The 20,148-nt window shown below is 43.0% G+C and overlaps 1 protein-coding gene across 1 annotated transcript in view; it reads right to left on the bottom strand.

Annotated features, from left to right (window-relative positions):
* FN1 (fibronectin 1) overlaps positions 1-19,226 on the bottom strand; it is a 75,147-nt gene extending 55,921 nt beyond the window's left edge. Inside the window, exon 1 of the mRNA XM_085299540.1 lies at positions 19,080-19,226. Coding sequence (XP_085155666.1) covers positions 19,080-19,226 — 147 coding nt within the window. The remainder of the gene's footprint in view (positions 1-19,079) is intronic.
* Positions 19,227-20,148: the final 922 nt, after the last annotated feature.

Raw genomic sequence — 20,148 nt, 5'->3', positions numbered from 1 at the left:
TTTGGAGGAGAGGGGGAAGGGAAGGAGGTGGAAAAACTTTTTTGTTGTTGCTGTTCACTTTTAACCCTGTCCGCCTGCTAAAGGTGAGGTGTGACTTCTGCGCGCTGCGTGGAAGTAGGAACCCCTCGGCGGTGTTTCGTCTGCGGCGAGTGACTCAAGGTTACGGTCTTCTCACACCTCGCTTGGAAAAAATGGTGCTATAGCATCCTGCTCTAAATAAATCCAACAGCCTCTTTCCCTGCCTTTTTTTTTCTCTCGCTGTCCAGAATCAATTCTGAGAACAGAAGTGAAAAAAATGGTAGACTTTCAACTCTTTTTAAGTGCACAGGGTCTTCAGTGTGACCCCAATTTCTTAGAGAACCAGCTGATTTAACAGGGCTGTCTTTCCATCTTAGCACCCTCTTTCCCCGCTCTTGCTCCCACAGCCTGGACCAGCGCTCGGGTTTGGCCCGTATAGGCAGGCCGTGCTGCTAGCCRTTTTCTTGGTGCCTCTCACACATACTCTTTCTTGGCAAAGGGATGATTAATCTAATAGTCTGCTGCGGTTGCTGATCTATTAAATCAACTCCTCTGGCAAACATGCGCTTTAAATAGTCTGCAGTGTTTCCAGACACCTGAAGCTGAACATCCCGAGGTCTCCATGAGCGTTCTTCAGAGCTGGACACCATGTTCTAATTCCGCTTTCTGCAAACATATTGTGTTAGTTTTACTGAAATGCAAACAGGAATATCCCGCTTGGGATCATCCTGCTTGGGATGAAGGCTCTCTTAGTAGGCGGCGTACAGACCCCCCACATGCTTTGTTCCAGGAAGGCACGTTGCTGTCTTGTCAGGTAGGGGTTTTCAAAGAAATTTCTATTCCTCTGTATGAGGAATGTCCACAGAGCCATTAACATGAGCTGCCCTGCCGAAAGCTTACGGGAAATTGAAACCTGACCTAGCAATTGAGGTGAGCTGTGGTGAGCTAATTCCCATCTTTCCTAATTTTTATTTTTAGATCTACTGCGCTGCATTTTTTTTTGAGTTACCGGAGACATGTTCTCCCTCAAAATATTCATAGAACTAATGTGGCCGTATCAGGAAGAGCATTAGCTTTTGAAGTGGGATGCAGCATCATAAACTAGCAAGTATCTGGTTTCATAGAATGAAAACCTGCTTGTAAACAGCRTTCTTGTTTTTTTATGAGACCTAAGATATGACATTTCATCCTGAAATTGCAGCTTACTGTAGAACGGGAATTCTCTGATAAAAACAAGGCAAAAAGCACATTGTAAAAAAATTATGCCATATGATTGTTTTTAACTGGGGTTATAAACCCCAGTAGCCTATTCCATAGGAAGCATTACTGAGCAGAAATCAATGGAAAAGAAGGCTTTTTCCTCCAGAAAATACATACATGCAAAGAGGTGGCAATTTTAGGTCTCTTCTCCAGTTACTCTCTGCTGGTCTTGGTCGAATTTTCAATTTTTATTGAGCAGTATGTGCTTCTGCACAGCACTTGCTTCTGCACACCATTCAAACTGGCTAAGAGCTGCTATTTGAGCTCAACTGACATGGAAAGGGGAAGGATAATGAGGAGTCTTCAAGCACAGGAGGATTATAATAAATAAAGATCACAAGGGAAACCTGCTTAAAGTGTAAAACTTGAGGAAGGTAATCTGTAATGAACGGATCTGTCACCTTATAGTGGAAGCATCCAGCAGCCCTCGCTTCGGAGCAAGCCCCCCGGGGGTGCTAATGTAAAAACATAGTCAGAAAGTGCTTTGGGGAGTTTATAATATCCATAAGTCTGGATACATGGTACCTACTAACTCTTTGTAGACAGTAGAGGAGAAGAGTCCCTTCTCCCAAAGCCTATAACTTCTAGATTCACTTCCAGCATGGTGCTTTTAGTGACTATTTTAAATGGTTTTAGAAAGGTGTATCTACTGGATAGTCTCCACATGAAGGCTAAATGGTCGGCATTGACATCTTTTCTATCTTTTTAAGCTCKGTTCATGTAATTTTGTATTGCTCTTAAGTCTTTGTGGACAATAGGTGCATTTATGCAAAACTGAAAATGGAATTCAGTCTGAAGACTGAATAGGAAATGCAATGTTAGCAAGCGTGTGACTGTGTCTAATGCTTACCACTGCGTTAATTAGGCATATATAGGGACAAATGTATGATTCTTGGGGTAAGAAAACATCACTGGAAGCACACAAAATGAAAGTGATCATTTTCAACAGGGAGCAAATTAGCTTCTTATATAGCCATCATTAATTAGCAGCCAGAAATAATCCTACGGGTTGTATTTCAACACAGTTTGAAACGGCCTGATTTCACTCCTAAAGGAATCGAGGGCAGTAATGATGGCACAGACATGCAGTGRTTACACTATTGCATGCTGTTTGACTGTCTGAGATGTCTCTTGCTTGTTCCAGGAGATGTATGTGACTCCGTTGTCTGACACTGCGTTAATTCGTCCCTTAATCTAACAGGAATGAAAGGAGCACCCACCTGAATTCTTCTTAGGATGAGATCAGTCAGAATTTACAACCTCCTTTCAGTGGTTTTTGCATCCCTGTAAGGTTTAAGAATGTCCTAAACCTTTGGTTTAGCCATGGGCATTCTGAATCATGTTTGTTGGTCTTTTCTATCTTTTCTTCCATAATCCTACCTTTTTGACCCTTGGTTAGTAATGGCCTTATAAGGTTCTCCTGACTTTTCTCACATCATTGGATTGCTCTCCAAATTAGCTACTCCGTTGAGTTAAATTAATTTCCTCCACTGCACAAACTGGTGGGAGGCTGCATGCGTATGACCAGGAGCATGGCCTGCATCTATTTCTTGCTAGTCCTTCATAGTAGAGAGGGATCATGAGTCAGTACAGAAAGGRCTGAGCCAGGTCACTTGTTATTCTTTTAGCAACCTTAGAAGAAAGGCCACATGAGCTTAATTATCTTCTTCTAAAATTATCACTTATAGGGACAAGAACCGTAAAGACAATAGGTCAGGATCCCTTCCCTGACATAGGGAGACCATTAAATGCTTCCTGCCGTTCCCAAATATTTTGCAAGAACTCCTGTTGCGAGCTGAAAAATTCTGAATCATCAGAATTTCGAGCCTGTGGTTTTTGTTAGGTCAGAGCAAAATTCATTTCAGCGCTGTTGAGGATSTACTGTGGCATGTACAGTGCTTCATTCACTCTTTAAGTGCAGCAGCTCTGAAAGTCTCATCCAGGAATCTGGAACGTTACTTTTGAATGAAATTCATTCCTTGTGCTGGTTAACTGCAACTTAAGTGGTACATAAATCTATGCCGGATCTCAGTGTGGGAATGAATTTCATCTTGCATGAATGGTCCCTAATAGGGCATTAATTACATCTTTGGCACTCTCCTTGGAAATTCCCTCCTCCCTCCTCCCCAGTATTTCATAACTAAGTGTTTAGTGTCATCAGCACAGAAAATGCATTTCTTTTCTGTAGCTATCTGTGGATTATGTTATTTGTTTTGTCTACCAGAACCGTTGTAGTTTGCTAATAATGAGAAGTTCATAGCCATGGCTCTCATTTTGCAGTTGTGCCTGCAGTACTGTCAACTCCAGGCATTTAAAACTCATGAGTCAGTCCCTGTAAAATCAGGAAAACAGCTTGGGGGAGGGAGGGAAGAGATTTATTTCCTTTCTAAATACAGAGGTTCTCTTTGGGAATTGAGTTTATTCATTTGTTTTTTGGATTCTGCAAGGAAGCGTTTACACCATATATGAAGTGATTTAAGAMAGAAAACTGAGATTCTGACATGCCAGAAGTTCAGGAAAAATGGAAACTCTCATGACACTCGTGACAATGTGAATTGGCAGGCAAGTAGCATGTGGCAGATCCTTGTTCACAGGAGAAACTTTTGGAAGAGCAATGCCAGCTTAAAACAGCTGAAAGCGTGCTCTTCATTGCATTTGAGACATTAGGCAGAGATTTTCAGAGATGCCCAAATCCTGTTCAGGTTGTATAAATCCTCTGAAAATCCCAGCTGGATTAAGCCCTGCCAAGGATGTTCTGAGACACTTCTGGGAACTTGCTGAGCAGCTCTGCAAGGTCAAATCGGAGTTGCAGGATGATTGTGTCATGGGTGCTGTAGAACGTGGCTGTGGGACCTAGTGTTGGATGCTAAGCGCGGTGTTGACAACTCTTTAGAGAGATGTTATTTTAGGCCAAGTTGGAAGCATCTCGCCTTAATGAGGGATGTTCAATCCCCTCATCTGWTGTCTGCCTTGCCCAAAGGAAATCCCCCTCTAACTGGCTGCTTGTGTCACTCCTYCTCCTGCCTCCAGAGGTTAAGCAGGCCCCTGGGACTGCTGCGGGAAATGGGTGAGACACTTCCACCTCCTCCAGCTCACAGCCCAGAGCTCTTTATGCTGAAGGAGCTGGGAGAAGCCAGGAACAGACCTGCAGCATGTGGCTCAGGTATGCTCTCATCACTCCACAGCTTCAAAGACAGTGATACTTTGCTTCTTCATGATGTGCCACAGCTAGCTGAAAAAAGGAGATGGAGAGCCTTGGAGATAGAGAGGGGATCCTGCAACCTTGCCCCGAAGTAGAACTGAGAGAGCTCCAAAAGGCCCCTGGATGGGATTGGCGGGACAAAACTGGAGAAAGGATTGCTGGAGGACTGGTGCGGGAGAAAGGATTGCTGTGGGCAGTACGTGGGTTTGCATTGCTCATCCAGGGAGTGACAGATCACTCGTCACGAGCCAGAACCTCCCTTCCCAATTAACTGAGAAGACTTAGCAGAGCTCACTATTATCTGCAAACCTCTACATGGTCATGGACAAAGGAAGGAAAAGAATCTAGGCAGCTGGAAGAGTACTGTTTCTGATACCTGTGATTTTCTTTTAATTGTTGCATTTTGGCCTAAATCCCACCTGGTGCTAGTGATGGGGGAAGGTGCTGGTGATGAGGGAAGGTTTTAGTTCATGTGTCTTTTAGCCTCTGGAACTGGCTATTTGGGAAAGGCATGAGTCAGTGCTGCTGGAAAGTGGGCTGCAGACAAAACCTAATTCCAGTGGCTGTTTTTATTTAGTCATTACAGAATTCAACAATAATTTAGCTTTTGAGTAATGGGACTTTTTTCTTTTAATGGAAGAACAACAGTTAGCCCATGTTGTTAGCAGAACTTGCATCTCCCTTAAAGCCCAGCAACAGAATTGAAATCCTCCCTTTTTCCACAGCAGTCTTAAAAATACTAAAGCACTAAAGCAAAGTTAAATAACAGTGATATCACCAACAGCAGCATGAGATGAACTTGGCCACAAACCCTACTGTTTGAGTGCAATTGCTTTTATTCTCTCTCAGTGAATATGGCAAATCACACCAAGGCTTGTTTGGTTTTAGGCAGGCCTGGTTAAAATCCAGAAACAAATGCTAGGGCTGGGTTGAGCTTGGCATGCTGCGAGGAAGTTGAATACATCGAGAAAGCAAACAACTATTTATGATGATGATTATGGGGGAGTGCATAATGGGTTGAAATTGAGAGTCACAAAGGGCTGAACGGAGCCGRGAGCACGGAGAAGGAAAGTATTTTGGCTCTGCGCTGCCGTTTGTCCCCCGTTTCCTTCTTGCCTCTTCCACCCAGCCTTAGGTGGAGCCAAMGAGTGTGGTTCTTTGCTGCCAATTCTGAAGTTTTTTCTTTACTGTTGGTAACCTGATTTTTTGGCTGCGGTCTCCAAGATGAGAGAAGCTCTTGCTTTCATTTGTTTTTCAGCCCTGCCCAGGAGTTCTCGCTGGCTGCCTTTTAYACTTTCCAGTTTCTGGGGAAGAACATGGGTCTTCTGCCTGCCTCTCACTTTCTTTTCCGTCCTCTTCTGCCCACTCCTTTATGGTGCTTCAGGAAAGGGAGATCTTCTGGCCAGCAAGATGTTCCTTGGTTTCTGATGGATTAGTTTAAACTTAGGTGTTTCTGTGACCCAGCAATTCAGTGCCACTTCTCCTGTGGGACTTTCCCAACTGTTTGTCTTCTGTGGGTGGAAATCCACCCCAGAGAGAGGCCCAGAGTAAGGCCAAAAGGCTATTTCTGACTCATTCAGACTTTATTGAAAGATGCGCTGTGTGTCACTTCTAGCAAGGAATTTTATTAAAATGGGGCTGGAGCTTCATCGTGGGTCAGTCAGCTCCAGTCACTTGAAATGAATGAGTGTATGGCTGCCTTCAGATCAGTGCGCTGAATTCAGAAATCATGCACAGCCAACAAGTTTCACAAATCTGTGTCATTCGGTATCTTAACTACGTCCTTTACAACTTGCAGTCAGTCGCAACTGTGTGATATCAGGGCCTCCTGCCTAGCGATTCCAAAGGGAGCTTTGCTAGTGAAGAGTTTGGTCCTGCCTAGGTGTAGGCAGAGGTACATTTTCTTGGCTCCCAATTCACTTCTATTACAAATCGCTGACTGTAGAGCCAGGCTGAGAAATGGAGCTACCTCAGATCTACATCTCGCTGCTTAACTTACTCTATTATAACTGTAAGTTAAAATCTAGATGGGCTTTGACTATTTTTTTTGCCCGGATGTTGATTTGTTTGCATATAAAATAAGCAGTCAGTCAACCAATTCTTGTTGACCAATGTGTTTTACCCTCTGCCAGGTTAACTGTCGTTGTTAGCTGCATRCTGACCTTTGAGCTTAGCCTATCTTGTCTCTAAAGCTTTGTGAACATCCAGTCTCCATGCTAAGCTACTTTTCTGGCTACTCTTAGGTAGACAAACAATTGTACCAAACTGTGCTATGGTAAAAAACAGGCTTGGGTAAAGCAGGAACAGGAGGGCCTTCAAACTCAACTTACTTCACCGTTTTCTTTGGTTGCAAGCTGGACTTCATGGCAAAGGTCTTTCTGTTACTGACCTAGATAACTTCTGCTCTGTAATTAATCCTTTGAATTAATTCCTTACTTTCAGATGTTGATTATAGTAGGCTAAACCTTTTCTTTTGCTGGCACACAAAACCAGTAATAGTCTGCATATGTTTCTTGATTATAGTTCCAGTTTTGGTTTTTGAGCTGCTTTGCAGCTTGGACTGTCTTGAAGTTCATATTTTTAGTCTGTACTCCACTAAATATCCATGAAACCATGCAGTTTTAGAGCTGATGCACTCCAACAGTGACCAGTTATTTCTTTCACCTTTCCTTTATGGAATTTGCAGCATTCCTCGTTCTTGAAATGAGGAATCACTGTAGCAGCAATAAATATACTTTGTTTTCATGGGCCACTTTACATAATTCTTTCTGCCATCYGTATTGATCTAATACTGTCATGCCAAAAGTGTTCCTGCGTGCCTGTGAAAGTTTTATTGCTGAGAGTGTTTAGCCATTGGTCTATGCGTGATTGGCTTAGGTGTGCTGCAAGAGGATCTCGTCTGGGATGGCATGAGCGAAAACAAGACWCGTTGCCCAGAACAACGAGCCATGCCCACACTGTAGGGATCTGTCTCACTGGTTTCAAGCGCTTCCACGCCGCTTTCAAGCTTCAAAGCCTTTTGCAGGCACATCGTCCATCACAGCTGTTGCCAGGTTGTGCCCAAAGGCAAAGTGCTCTGGGAGGGCTGATGACTGATGCATACAGCCCTAGGAGGAGCTCTAGGGAAGCTGGTGATTCAGATACATCTCTCTTCTTGTAAAATCCTCCTCTGAGGACCAGCAAGCGCCTTTCTGGTGTGCAAGGAAGAAACAGCGTCATAATTTAGCCTTCTCTTTCTTGCCCACGCCTCTGCTGGGAGCAGCAGCCAGGCAGGCACTTAGAAATGTCGTGGTCAGAAAGCTGAATCCCTAGCTTGGTTACGCTGGGGTGGTTGCAATCCAGCCTGTTGAACTGAACAATCACATTCATGTTTTCCTTCAAAAGAACAGGATCTGGGCCTACTTGCATGTTGATCTAAGGACCTTATGAACTGGATAACTATTGGCATTTCCCCTTCACACATATGGAAACAGAGAGAAAGGGGGTTTCCAAGGAAAGAAAACCCTGAGTAGTTTGATACAGTTTGGGGAGGACAGCTTCCAGAACTGGCACTACCAAAAAAAACTGGGCATAATTCCTATTTGAGGTAGGAAGTTTTGCAAAGATGCATCATATCTTGCTGTTGTATACTAAAAACAAATGTCCCAAAGCTCTTGGGGACACATCTGGTATTTGTGCTCATGGAATATGTCCCAAACCAGCCATGTTTATTGGAGGCAAATATTTCCTTAGCCAGGTCACGCAGAAATCGAAACAAACACTACTTAAATACATATCATCAGATCAAGGTATTAATCTGGTTCAATTAGTTTAAACCTACTTGCTGTCCACCGCATAGCTGAAGAATTTATAGAGGCAGGTAGAAGCTTTAGAGTCTGGAGCTATACATTGCTTCTGCTTTTGATTATACTCTGTAGATCTATACTCAATGTGGAAAGAGGTCATAACTTACTTTCCAGGAACAGCATTCATATTTTCCGTACAGTGMATTAGTATATAATTCAGATTATGTCCACATTAAATAAATGGAAGCTTATGACACTATGTTTCTTCAATTAATTTATAATAAAAAATGTCACGTGTAATATTGAAAATAAGTGCTATACATGGCATTTATCTCCTGACTAACGCATACTTCTCAAGTCTGTTCTCAGGTACTGTTTCAGAGATGTGCGGGGACGTGGAAGCAGGAAGTTATAAAGGACCTATATAGGTCTCCTGTCTTTGGAGAATATTTTGTACAATGCTTTCCGAAACATAGCTTCTAAAAAGTTGCTCTTTTTTTCCTCTGGCAAATATAACTGCCTGAGATGTTTCTTACATGGAAAAACATGAAGGAGAAAAGAAAAAAGGGAGGAAGGAAACGTACTTTTGATGGGAATTTCTTATACAAGAKGGAACATCTGCCTGTGGGAAAGAAATTCTCAGTATCACAGCAAAATCAGTAGTACTTCCCCGATGTTGTTATATGACAACTGCATGTGGTAGGGCTTTAGGCTCCCAAGTGCAGGTGTTTGAGCACCTCTGAAGTGCCCGGGGTTGAGAGCGAGGTGTGTGCGCTCAACCCCGCTGTGTTGGAGAAGTGAAGTTGTTCGACAGTCCGGCTCCAGGAGGCTCCTGAGCCCGAGCCGCGTTGAAAGCCGTTACAACGCAGGTTTCTCGGGRTCTAAGGCGGCAGAACATGCCGTTTAGGCCCCCGTCTCCCGTGGGCATCTAGTGTCTGGTATGAACATTGCAAAGGGAGGACCTGTTGGGTGGGGGAAATAGYATTAGGTCAGAGACAACCTGGTGCACCGATGTTCGCTGTTGTTGGCTTACAGCTTAGAGATGCGCGCGGGACTCCTCTTTGAAGCTGAAAGCCTCCGATCCCCATCCTGCGAAGATTAATTAAAGCTCCTAGCTTTACCTTTTGCAATAATCCSACTATTTGATTAACCTTTGCTGTCATGTAAATACAACTAGACATGTGCTTTMTCTCTCCAGAGCCCACTCTCTGTGCCCCTGCGAGCTGCGTTGAAATACATCGATATCCTCGGCCTCACCAGCGGGAAAGTTTGTACGAATGAGCCGCACGAYAGGGTCATAAATTACAAATCTTGGCAGCAGATCATAGCTGCTGGAGAGATGAGAGCTATGGTAGACACATGAGCAGAAAAGGAAAGGAAGGCTAATATTTAAGAGGAAAGCAGAGATTTTACTACTAGATTCGGTTCCATTGAAACTAGACCATTTCTGACCTTGGTTTCTTTGAGAGCAGGCTTGGTCTCCTAATTTCTGTWTAAAGTTTTTCTTTTTGTCTAACCTCTCAGGGAATGATTGGTACTCTAAGACCATTAGAAWTTTTTTGCTTCCTTTGTAGAAAGGCCAAAATCAAAACCATAATGTGTGGTTGATTTTTAAGCAGCCCAAAACAATCCCACAAAAATGTGTATACTGTACATGCCTATCTCTAAGTCCGTGGACAACCTTCATATGCTTAAATTTACATGTCAGCTTTCGTGGGATACAGGCCTAAATATTATTTCTGTGCCTACTACCTGATGCAACAATCTTTTTTTTTTCATGAGACTCCAGTGTCTGTCACACAGTCTAAACGTTATTACTATGTAAAACTCTTTGTTTTTATCTTTGAAGTTTCTGAACCAAAATCTCTTAAAACTGCTTTTCAAAACTGTTGTGTGACTTTAAGACATGTTTGGAAAACCATCAAACAATTACAAATATGCACGCAGAAAAATCTATGCTGAGATGAGGTAATTCACCAGAGCGTTTCCATTTGGCCTTTGGAAACCCAACTATTTTGTACATAAATGTCAGCGTTAATTAAAAATCAACAAAAATAGGAAGCAAAAGCCATAATGCCGCCTTGGTTGTGATCTGGATAGGCTGCTGAAGTTCTACCCCGTTAGTAAGCGTGTTTTACTGTTCCTGGAGGCAGTGGAGTTTTTTAAAAGAAACAAACAGAAACGTACCTGCTGGAGGATGCAGCCCAGCAGATGATATCACTTTGGCAAGAACATGTGGAGAGGAGTTTGTAAAGATACTTTGGGTCCTTGCGTGATGCCCAATTAATAATGCAAACGGAGTGTCCTAATCCCTTTGGCATCTGTAAAGGTCACTTGCATGATTTAAGCATGTTGGCTGCAGTCCCCTCCCTGCGTAGGCTTATATCATGAATCCGGGAGACCTCATTAGTTAATATTTGTGTGCTTATGCTGTTAGCTGGCTTTTCTGAATATTGCTAAATGGTTTTTTTTCCTTTAAGATCTTGCCCTCAGACACAGAACATGCGTCTTTGAACACTTATGCTTATATCCACTGTGGTGGAGGGAATAGGAAACCGTCTGAGCTTAAGCCATTCTCCAGAATGTCTTAAAATGATTAAGTTTGTCATTGCTCTTGAGTGCTACACAGCAGGTTTTGCTGCTATTGAATTCTTCCAGAAATCTGCCTATTTATGACTGCTACATACATGTTTGCACTTTTTAGGGATGTAAGAATATGCCAGTGCATTCAAGGCACACTTTACCATCTAACTTGTGGTGCACACACTTGACAAAGTCCCTACATCAAGCACTTTAAACCAGAAATCATATGCAGATAAAAGTAACATCAAAAATACGTCCCATATTGTGGCCAGTACTATACCCACAGTTTCTTTTTATGGATGCACAGGGACACTGCTAACATGCCTCAGTGACCAGCTTCATCTTTCAGTCCTGTTAAATCAGCTTTTCTCCTAATTGGTACATACAACATTAATATAATTGGCTCTGGCACGGTCTTGTTTGCATACATAACCCTGGCAGGTTACGTATTTAAAGAGAGGATTCACCTCCAGGGAAGGAGAGGCCTCCTGACGTGCTTTGCCTCCTCGGGAGAAGAGAGCTCATTTGCAAAACCGAAGTCTGCGTGTGGATTTTAAATTGCAGCATGGCTTGAGGGTGTTTTGGTTTGGGACTTTGAAATTTAGATTCATATGCAAATTTGTATCTGTAGGCCTACTAGATATATATCTTGCATAAAACAAGATATCTATCTCGCATGAATTCCATGTGACTGAACAAATAATATAACGTTCATTGAGTGGGAACTCGAAGACACAAGCGCTTGCCGCAAGAGCCAACGATAGGAACGGCATCGCAAGTGTGCGGGCAATGACTTCGCCAAAGTAACCATTTTTGTAGGGAAAATGCATGGAAATGACTAGCAATCAGATTTTCATCTTTTCTTTCCTGCTGCGAGGGGGTCRGAGGGAGGCTGCAGGCAACTGCCGAATCTTGCAAAGAAGGAAGGGAACTTTTCCGCTGTCACCATTTGCAAGTTGCCAGAGGCAGGGAAAGTTTAAATACTCACTGCAGTAGCACAAGCTTTGCAGTGAACTGCACAGTCACCCTAAAGCCCCTTGCTGTACTATAAGGATATGCTGAGCATGATGAATACTTCTGGTTTTAAATATTCCAGAGAGAACCGTTTTTCCTCCCTCTTCTCTTCCAGACTTCTACCAACTATGTTTGCATCTAATAAAATCCAGATGCTCCTCGAAATAGCATTGCTGTTATATTGGATTGCTAAACTTATTTTAAAATTAAGGCTGTGACTTTTCAGCAATTGTCGTCTTCTGCTGCAGTGGATGAAGAGCAGGAAGTGGAGGATTTAAAAAATTGTCACCAAAACTCAGAGAAAAGATGTTCATTCTTATGTGATAACAGCTGTATTATTGGGGACAACTCCTTGGTGCTCCCCTGGGGAGTTTCTAATGCAGCTTCTTCCTGATGTTTGTAGACAGCTAGATCTTGCAGGAATTGCTTGCTGAGAACAAGTCTGTCTTCTCCCAACGTAGCATATCCTTACCTGTATGCAACTATGTGGCATCTGAAAAACAGTATAGGGTGTTGACATGACGGGAGGAATTAAAATAACAACATAAATATGGAAATTTACAGACATATATCCAAAGGAAGACATTTTTGGATCCTCTATCAAGGAAAGCTATGAGATGTCACTGTGACAGAGCGCAACACTCAGGTTAGGGCTTTAGACCAGCCTGAGAAAAAAAGCGAATTTATAGTAGGTCTATCCTGCCTGCAGTGATAACCATTTTTTATGCTGTTATTACAGCCTGCTTTCATTTTGCTTAAAAGACCAAAAGCCTTTACATACAATCTCTATCTTAAATCTCCACTATAGTACCTTGACTTCTTGTGTATTTTGTATTGCTTCTGTTCCCTTTGCACAAATATTGATCTCTTACATGAGCCTCAGACTGAGCATCTCCTTTTCTGGTGTATCCAGATTGTTTCCAACCCCATTGCACTATTGTGAAATATATATATATATATATATATATATATATATATATAAATATGTATATATATATATAAAATGAAATGGTGTAATTGCAAAAACTTGTCCCACCAGGTTCAAAAAGGAATTCACAGGTGGCCAGAAACCTTTGCAGTCTTGTTTCACTTTCTGGAAAAAATGTCTCTGAAATAATCCCTGCCTGCTTTTCCCCAGGGTTGCCTCAGGTCAGGCATTACCTGGTGCAGCATGGTGCTAACTGTGCTTTTCTTTTATTCTCAAATTCTATTATTTTATTTTAGCCTCAGAAATGTTGGGGATCTACCCCCCCTCTGAAAGACTGAAAGTTTCCTGGGGAGAAAATCATTTTTCAAGCTCATCTTGAGGGGGGAGGGTAGGGCGGATTCTTTATTTTGATCAAACTAAACGTGCATAAATCACAGAAGAACAAAAAAACAGAAAGAAATATTTCAACATAAGTAAGTGTCTTGACAAATTTTAATACTAACTGGAAAAATAAACTAGATTGGTGTCCACCAACTAGAGGTTTCTAGTTATCCTGATACTGACTTGGTAAACAATAGTGAGGAAATTCAGGAAAGAAATGCTAATGCAGAAACACAGGACTGTTTCCTGCAAAGTATATTAAGCAGCCATAAAACTAGCAGTCTGTTAGGGTGTCATCAGTGGAAATGTCAGGAGGTATAAGAAATGAAAGAAAGGATGGTGGGGATCTCAAATCTGCAGATCCTGATGTCAGTCTTTTAGTCTGCTACACACTGTGCTCACAGAGTGCCTGCTAGCTTGTTTTTGTGATATTGCTGTATGGAAAATAAGGAACATTCAGGGCCTCTGGTGTATTTAGATTTATAAAAAGCTTATCCTGAGAACAAGCACAGAAGATGAATTGAGTCTTCAAAATAACTCGCTGTGTTTTCCAAAAAAATATTCTATTTTTCAAGAACTGTCATTTCTGTCTACAGTTAAACATATGCTAGACTTTGCTGTTGAGATGCTGCGTGTACAGGCGGACAAGATTCACAGCTTCTGTTTCATACCGCTTTCATTTCATACTCCTACCTTGTACGTAGCTCAACAATATCTGAGAAGTACAGCTGGCCTGCAACGTGATGGACATAAGTACTGTGCTGGGCCACAGCAGCGAAAATTTAAACCCCAAAAGTTCACYGGTCATCGTCTTTCAACTCCACCTTGAAGATGTTAGGCTCCAAGGTGCGAAATGTGGGCTGCTTTGAAGTCAGCAGCAAAACTCCATCAGTTTGAGAAGTTCAGCTATTATTTATCTTGATTGCAGAGAGAAACTGGATGCAGGCTTGTAAYTGCTGAAATGTAAGGTTGCAGGGTTTTCAGAAGATTGCATGCTCCAATTTTACACTCTGAATATGCCGGAGATCTTGACTGTTCCAGCAGATAATGGCCTGACCTTGACACTACCATCTCCTGTGAAGGAGATATTGCTTAGACAGCCCCTCGCAGGGCTGCAGCTTCCTAAAGCAGAAAGTTTTCTTTCAGTCACCCTAACTGAAAACCATACGAAATTCTTCTCATTACCGGTATTTTCCCAAGCGTCCTTGGAGAATGAGCAGTCTCTGCCGTCTTGCGAACGTGTCTGCGTACACGCTTTGGGGCACTAGCACGGTGCCTCTCTCTTTTTCCTTTGCGAGATAAAACCCAGTTTCCTTAACCTCTCTTCACAGGTCATGTCTGATCACCCTCTGTAGCCTTCTCACTGCTCCCTTCTATATTCTTTCCAATTTGCCTCTCACTAACTTATTGAAAGAGGGAGCGTCAGGATAATAGCAAAGGTATTTGCTCAGGCAGAGMACGATAATCATCTTCCAAGTCTTGCCTACAGTATTCCACTATTTTTCCCAATTAATACAGCCCAAAATGAGAGCTGTCATTTTTTTCAACAGCATCCCACTCATTTTTTTTTAGTGCAGACTTTTCCTTATCTCTTAATCCTTTGCTGGAGTTCTGAACCACGTATGCTCCCTTTATTGCTGGGCAAGCTTCACTTGTCTCTATCAGATGTCATATTATTGTTTGCAKATCTAGYAGCAAGATCATTTTGGATTCCRACAGTCRAAAKTTTTGGAAGTTTTGGTGACTTTTGRCCACAGACACGTCCTAATTAGATTTTGTTTGTTCTTGACACCTGTACCAGGGAACAATGTTTTAACTRCAATAATTGGAATTTTTAGTCTAAAATCAGTCCCTAAAAGAAGAGCATTCAGGATTGAAGAAATTCTGAACATAATCTTATTTAAAGCAATCCTTATCCTACCTTATCTCTTCTTTCTCTTGATATTTGAAAGAGACCAAACAAGTTCTTTATTCATAGTCTTTATAAGTGAGTGCTCATAATGTGCAGCAGCAAACGAGAAGTGGAAACTGGATTATGTGGCAAATGTTCTCTTTTTCCATGCATTCTTATTACTTACTGTGGAAGTAGCATCCCTGTAAAGTTTATATACAGAGCAACAGGCGGAACAGCATTCAACAAGAATTCCTTTCTTTCTGGTGARCTGTATAAAAAGAGCAGCTCTGATCCTAATGCAAACTGCAGTTTACGTGCCCCACGTCCACGTGGGTATATATGTGTGTTTTGCAAACAAACTGAAGTGAATCATATTGGAAGCGCCTCGGAGACTCATGCTGTCGGCAGATCCTAGAATAGCAGTCTCACGGAAAAATCCGCTGCCAGCAGGCAGGTAGAGAAGGCAATTGTTTTCTCACTTGCATGAATCACAGGGCCTTTTTTTTTTTTTCCTTTTCCTCCTTAAATTTATATTCTTAACTAGCTGTGTCTGTTCCTGCATTCCTGGCTGTATGCCGAGGATAGATACTGTTCTTCCACAGTCTTTTAAATATATATCCAATAGCATTGCCGCTTTAATCACACTCCCTGTATTGCAGCCCATGAAGAACAGGGGATTATTTGAGAGATATTCCGTAAGGTAACTTATTTGCACTTGCAAGCACTGCTGCCAGCGTTCCCCGGTATAGAGACAACTTTCCCGGTACCCGCAGCCCCCGTTAACGCTGAGCGCGCTATTCCTTTGCAGGGAATTAGTGCTGGCAAAAGTCGCTGTATTGCCGGGATCGATGCCTACGATGGGTTGAAGACTGCTGCAAGGGAAGCGCTCGGCCCTTTCGGCAGAAAAACTGACTCAGAGCAGGTTTGCGTAACCGCAAGGCGTGAAGCTACCGCCCCGTCTGCTCGGTTGCTGGCTTCCCTGGGGAGAGGGAATCAGAGGTTTCTGTGCTGGCGGTGCTCACCAGAGCTACCTCGGGATGTGAAATCCTGCTCCTCTGCCCTCTGGAGCCGTGCTCATCCTGCCTATCGCATCTTCCTCCTCGCCACCCCCTCTCCTGAAATTTTATATCCTGACTTTCCATTTTGTAGGCTGCGCAAAAGGTTATGCTGCSTTCTGAAGGGCAATGAAAACAAGTCTCACTTCTACAGTCAGCTGAAGGATTTGCAAAAACTTAAGGTGGTGATTGGCAGCATTTTGAGCTGCACAGAAGTGCCAGTGGAGGCATTACAGCATGTAAAACGCTGCACAATTAAACACCCAGGGTATTTATTGGATCGAAGCTTAYAGCAGCTGATTCTCCTCTCCCGCTTTCCTTTTACTAAGCCTTTACTTACCGGCCTAAGCTCAGTCTCTGGAGGAGTGAATTAGCATCACGATTATTCCGTCTCGCCTATTACCTCCGCCGGGGCATCCGTGCTGAGAGCCGTAAAAGAGCGCGATGTAATCTCCAGGTTGCAAAACACTTGGGGCACGTTGGCAGCCACACCTACCCGATAGCAGGATCTCTGCTGGCTTCAGGGGTGAGGGATGATACTGTAGGAGGAGAGATAAACTTGGCCCTTGATGTATCATAAGTCTAATTTCAAAGGCAGCCGTTTCTGTTTAGAGTTTAAATATATGGGCTTGCAATTTTAGAAGACATTTATTCAGTGAATCTGTGCTTTGGCTGTCTTGAGCRTGTGAAACCCCTCCAGAGAGACTCTACAGCCAGGCTGCTGTTCCCCTAATTAATTCTCTTGCGTATTGGCATTTACAAGCAAATAATTTGATTCTCTCTGTTTTATTAAAACACGTATTGTAAAGTGCTCAGCTAAAGAGGAAATGAAAATTTCCCTTCACACGCAAGACTTTTCCTGGTAATACAGGTACCTTGATGCTACAGCAGCCAGCAAGGATATTGCATGGACAAAGCAGGGCAAAACAGTCCGAGAGCTGTACTCTGCAGAGAGCGCGATGGAGAGCTTTCGTGGCAGCGTCAACTCCTCCTGATGCCCAGTCGGGGGAGAGAGGCGAAGGAGAATAACCTGATTCGATCCTTAGCTGGTGTAGCTCAACATAACGTAATTGATTCCAGAGGAGCCCATCTCCCTGACACGGAGAGGGTGGAAATCCTCGGAAAGGCTTGCGCTGAGGCTCTAGCGATTCACAAGCTGTCCGTTACAGAACTTCTAACTATTTTTACTGTAGGCAGCTCTGAAATAGGCTCAGAAATGAAGGATTGAGGAGAGAGGCCAAGGGTCCAGCTATCACAGCTGTCCCACGGTTGGGAAGGCAGATGTCCTCTCCAATATACTTCGATCAGAGACAGCTCCAGCCTGCAAGATCCTGGAGTGCTTTTAATTCTTCACTAGATTAATTATTCAATGGAAATGCTTAATCAAGGGAAATAGTTACTCAAGGGACAGTAGCCAAGACTGGRAGGAATGAAGCAGCAGATCTGCACACCATCCCTGCATAACAGCATTTTCARGAACAAGAGGGAAATAGTAACTTTTCTGGTTGAAACCACCAGGGCAATTATAGGTAGGTGAAAACCCAGTCGAAACCGAGCCAAGGCTGTGGGTTATCACTCCTACTCTTGTGGTGAGTGAGATGGGGGGTTTAATGATAAGATGTAGTCAGTGCTTTGGAGTAAGGTCTCCTTGGAGAAGCAGAAGGATCTACTCCCACTGACATTTTCTGCTTCCCCAGCGGGACTTATCCTCTGTCACTGCCATTCACTGACAGTCATCAAAAGTGCGGTGTGATCTGTCTTGCTGTGTGTCCTGTTTTTTCAAATTTTCATTTTTTTTATTCCTTATAGCTACTATTTTTAATTCTTTTGTGGGCCAGGTGTGCCTGGGTGTTGAGTGAGCTTCTCAGTAAGAATCTGTGTGGCTCAAATGCTCTAACAGAACGTTTTTCTGTTGGAAGATACTTTATCATCAGAGTCAGAAGTTTGGAAATGCTGAAAACAAAGTGTCCTCAAAATTGATAGACAAAYTGATCCAGCATTCTGATAGTACTGAAAGAGTTTCCTCAGTAATCTCAGCCATCAAAAATKTTGCAGGAAAATACTTCTTAAAAATTTCAACTAATTTCAAAATTAAAAGAAAATGTACYTTTAAAAGCTGGTATAGTAGTAAAACATGGGCCAGATTGCTTCTGTTTTGCTCAGAATCTTGAAAAATAATGTTCTCATTTGATTTAGAATGAAAATAAATGCTCAAATTCCAGGACTTTTGAGGTAACTTGGATGCAAGCCTGCTCTGATCTGAAAGTCAGATTACTGTTTTATTAGCTCAAACACAGGTCTGTGCTGAGCCTCACTACTATGCAAGAAATTCGGACGAATTAGGGCTAACCTTGCTTTTCCTCACGGGTATGTCCCTGAAGTCTGTTAACTGCTTCTTCCATGCTATGCCCTAGGAGAAACCTCCAGAGAAAAAGCCTCTTTCCTATATTACTTTTTTTCAAGATCTTTGCAGAGGCACAAACATTAGGTCTTCTGGGATTTCATGCTCTGCTGTATTAAATTGGATGTGTAACATGTAGGCTAGGGCTGTTTCCTTTGAACCTTTTTATTGTAAATAYCTGTATAGGGTTTACCTGCTCGCAGCATATTTCAGGCATGGTTGGACTTCTGTCCCGCTCACTTGCAAAACCTGCTGTAYTCCCTGGCTAGGGAAGCAACTGGGAATTTAGGAGTGGGCTGATCTGAAAAATAAGGATGGAATGTGCTCTGAGCTGGGGCGGTGGTAATGGTGGTTTGGACTGAAGGGAAAGAAACTTTACCTTCTTAATCATCCCGTGTTTGCTTAATTATCCCAAGGTATGTCTTGCATTCCCCACCCCCCTCTGAGAATGTGAGGCTGGCTTGTTAGAAATATTAGGAAGTATGAAAGGTGAATTTCCCCTTAATTTAACATATTTCCGAGTTGCGCACTCTCCCCTCCAGAACACAGCTGCCTTACTTTGACTGCTGTTTTTTGTTTGCTTTTCTTCCAGCAGTCCTGCCTTTCTTTGGCCTGTTTTTCCATCTTCTCCTCCTCCTCCTCCTCCTCTTCTGAGTCATGTGTTGACACAACTCTGTGTTGGCCCAGGTTGTTATAGTGGGACATTGTTGCTGAGTACAGGTACAAGGAGGGTTTTTTTCRTTGCTTGATGTGTAAATACCAGAATTGCCTTCGCTTCTGTTTCTTCAAAGTCAAGTACTTAGTGTCAAGATGGTTCAACTGGTGTGAGTTCACTTCCACAGGGCTATTCTGGTCTGCACYGGTTGGAATCAATGGAGATGACTGACACGGTATGAATTCATTTTTCCTGTTTTCGGCCCGGACCTCCCTTCTCTGAAGTGACCCTGTTCACCTCCAGMCTGACCCTCGTGGAAGCTGGCCTCGGAGCACTGAAAGGCTCCTTTCAGATGCTGCCTTATTGCCCAACAGGCATCACAACAGCATGACGCAGCGCTGTGACAGCTGGTTATTTATATCCTCTAGCTGATGTCGAGGGGAGAGGGTGATTTGTGTATCCTACGCTAAGGCACATATAGTGTCCTGGAGTGACTTGAAGTTCGTTTTAGTTTTTCCAAAATGTCTTTATTCTCCTCCGCAGCCCTGTTTCGTATGCTCCGTGAATGCAAAATGCTTCCAGTAATGCACAGGTGTGGAAAGCCCTGCCCTGATCCCAGGTTGTAAATGGTGATGGAAGATAGCTGAGAACTGGAGCTGTTTGGGTTGTGACATGACCAAAACCATTTTGCCACGGAAACGATTCCCATCCTAAAATCTCAGGATAGCTCAGCTGGCAATCTTCCAGCCCTGATCTTTGGACCTGATCGTTTTGGAAGATGTTAATCCCTGTGGCCTGATGTGGCTATATCAGGCCACTCCTGTGCCCTGGGATATCCTCTCCTCAGTCTTTTCCTGCTACCCTTCTTACTGTTCTTATTGCACGGTATGAAGACATCAGTGGTGAGAGACTGGGCTGATGGGCTTACAAAATTGCATTTCAGGTATCTTAGTAAAAATAATTCTAAATTTA

The sequence above is a fragment of the Rhea americana genome, unplaced genomic scaffold, assembly GCF_003343005.1.
Source record: "Rhea americana isolate MKP2758 unplaced genomic scaffold, rheAme1 scaffold_15, whole genome shotgun sequence".
In the NCBI taxonomy this organism is placed as follows: Eukaryota; Metazoa; Chordata; class Aves; order Rheiformes; family Rheidae; genus Rhea; species Rhea americana.
This window is presented reverse-complemented; position numbering and strand designations above follow the sequence as displayed.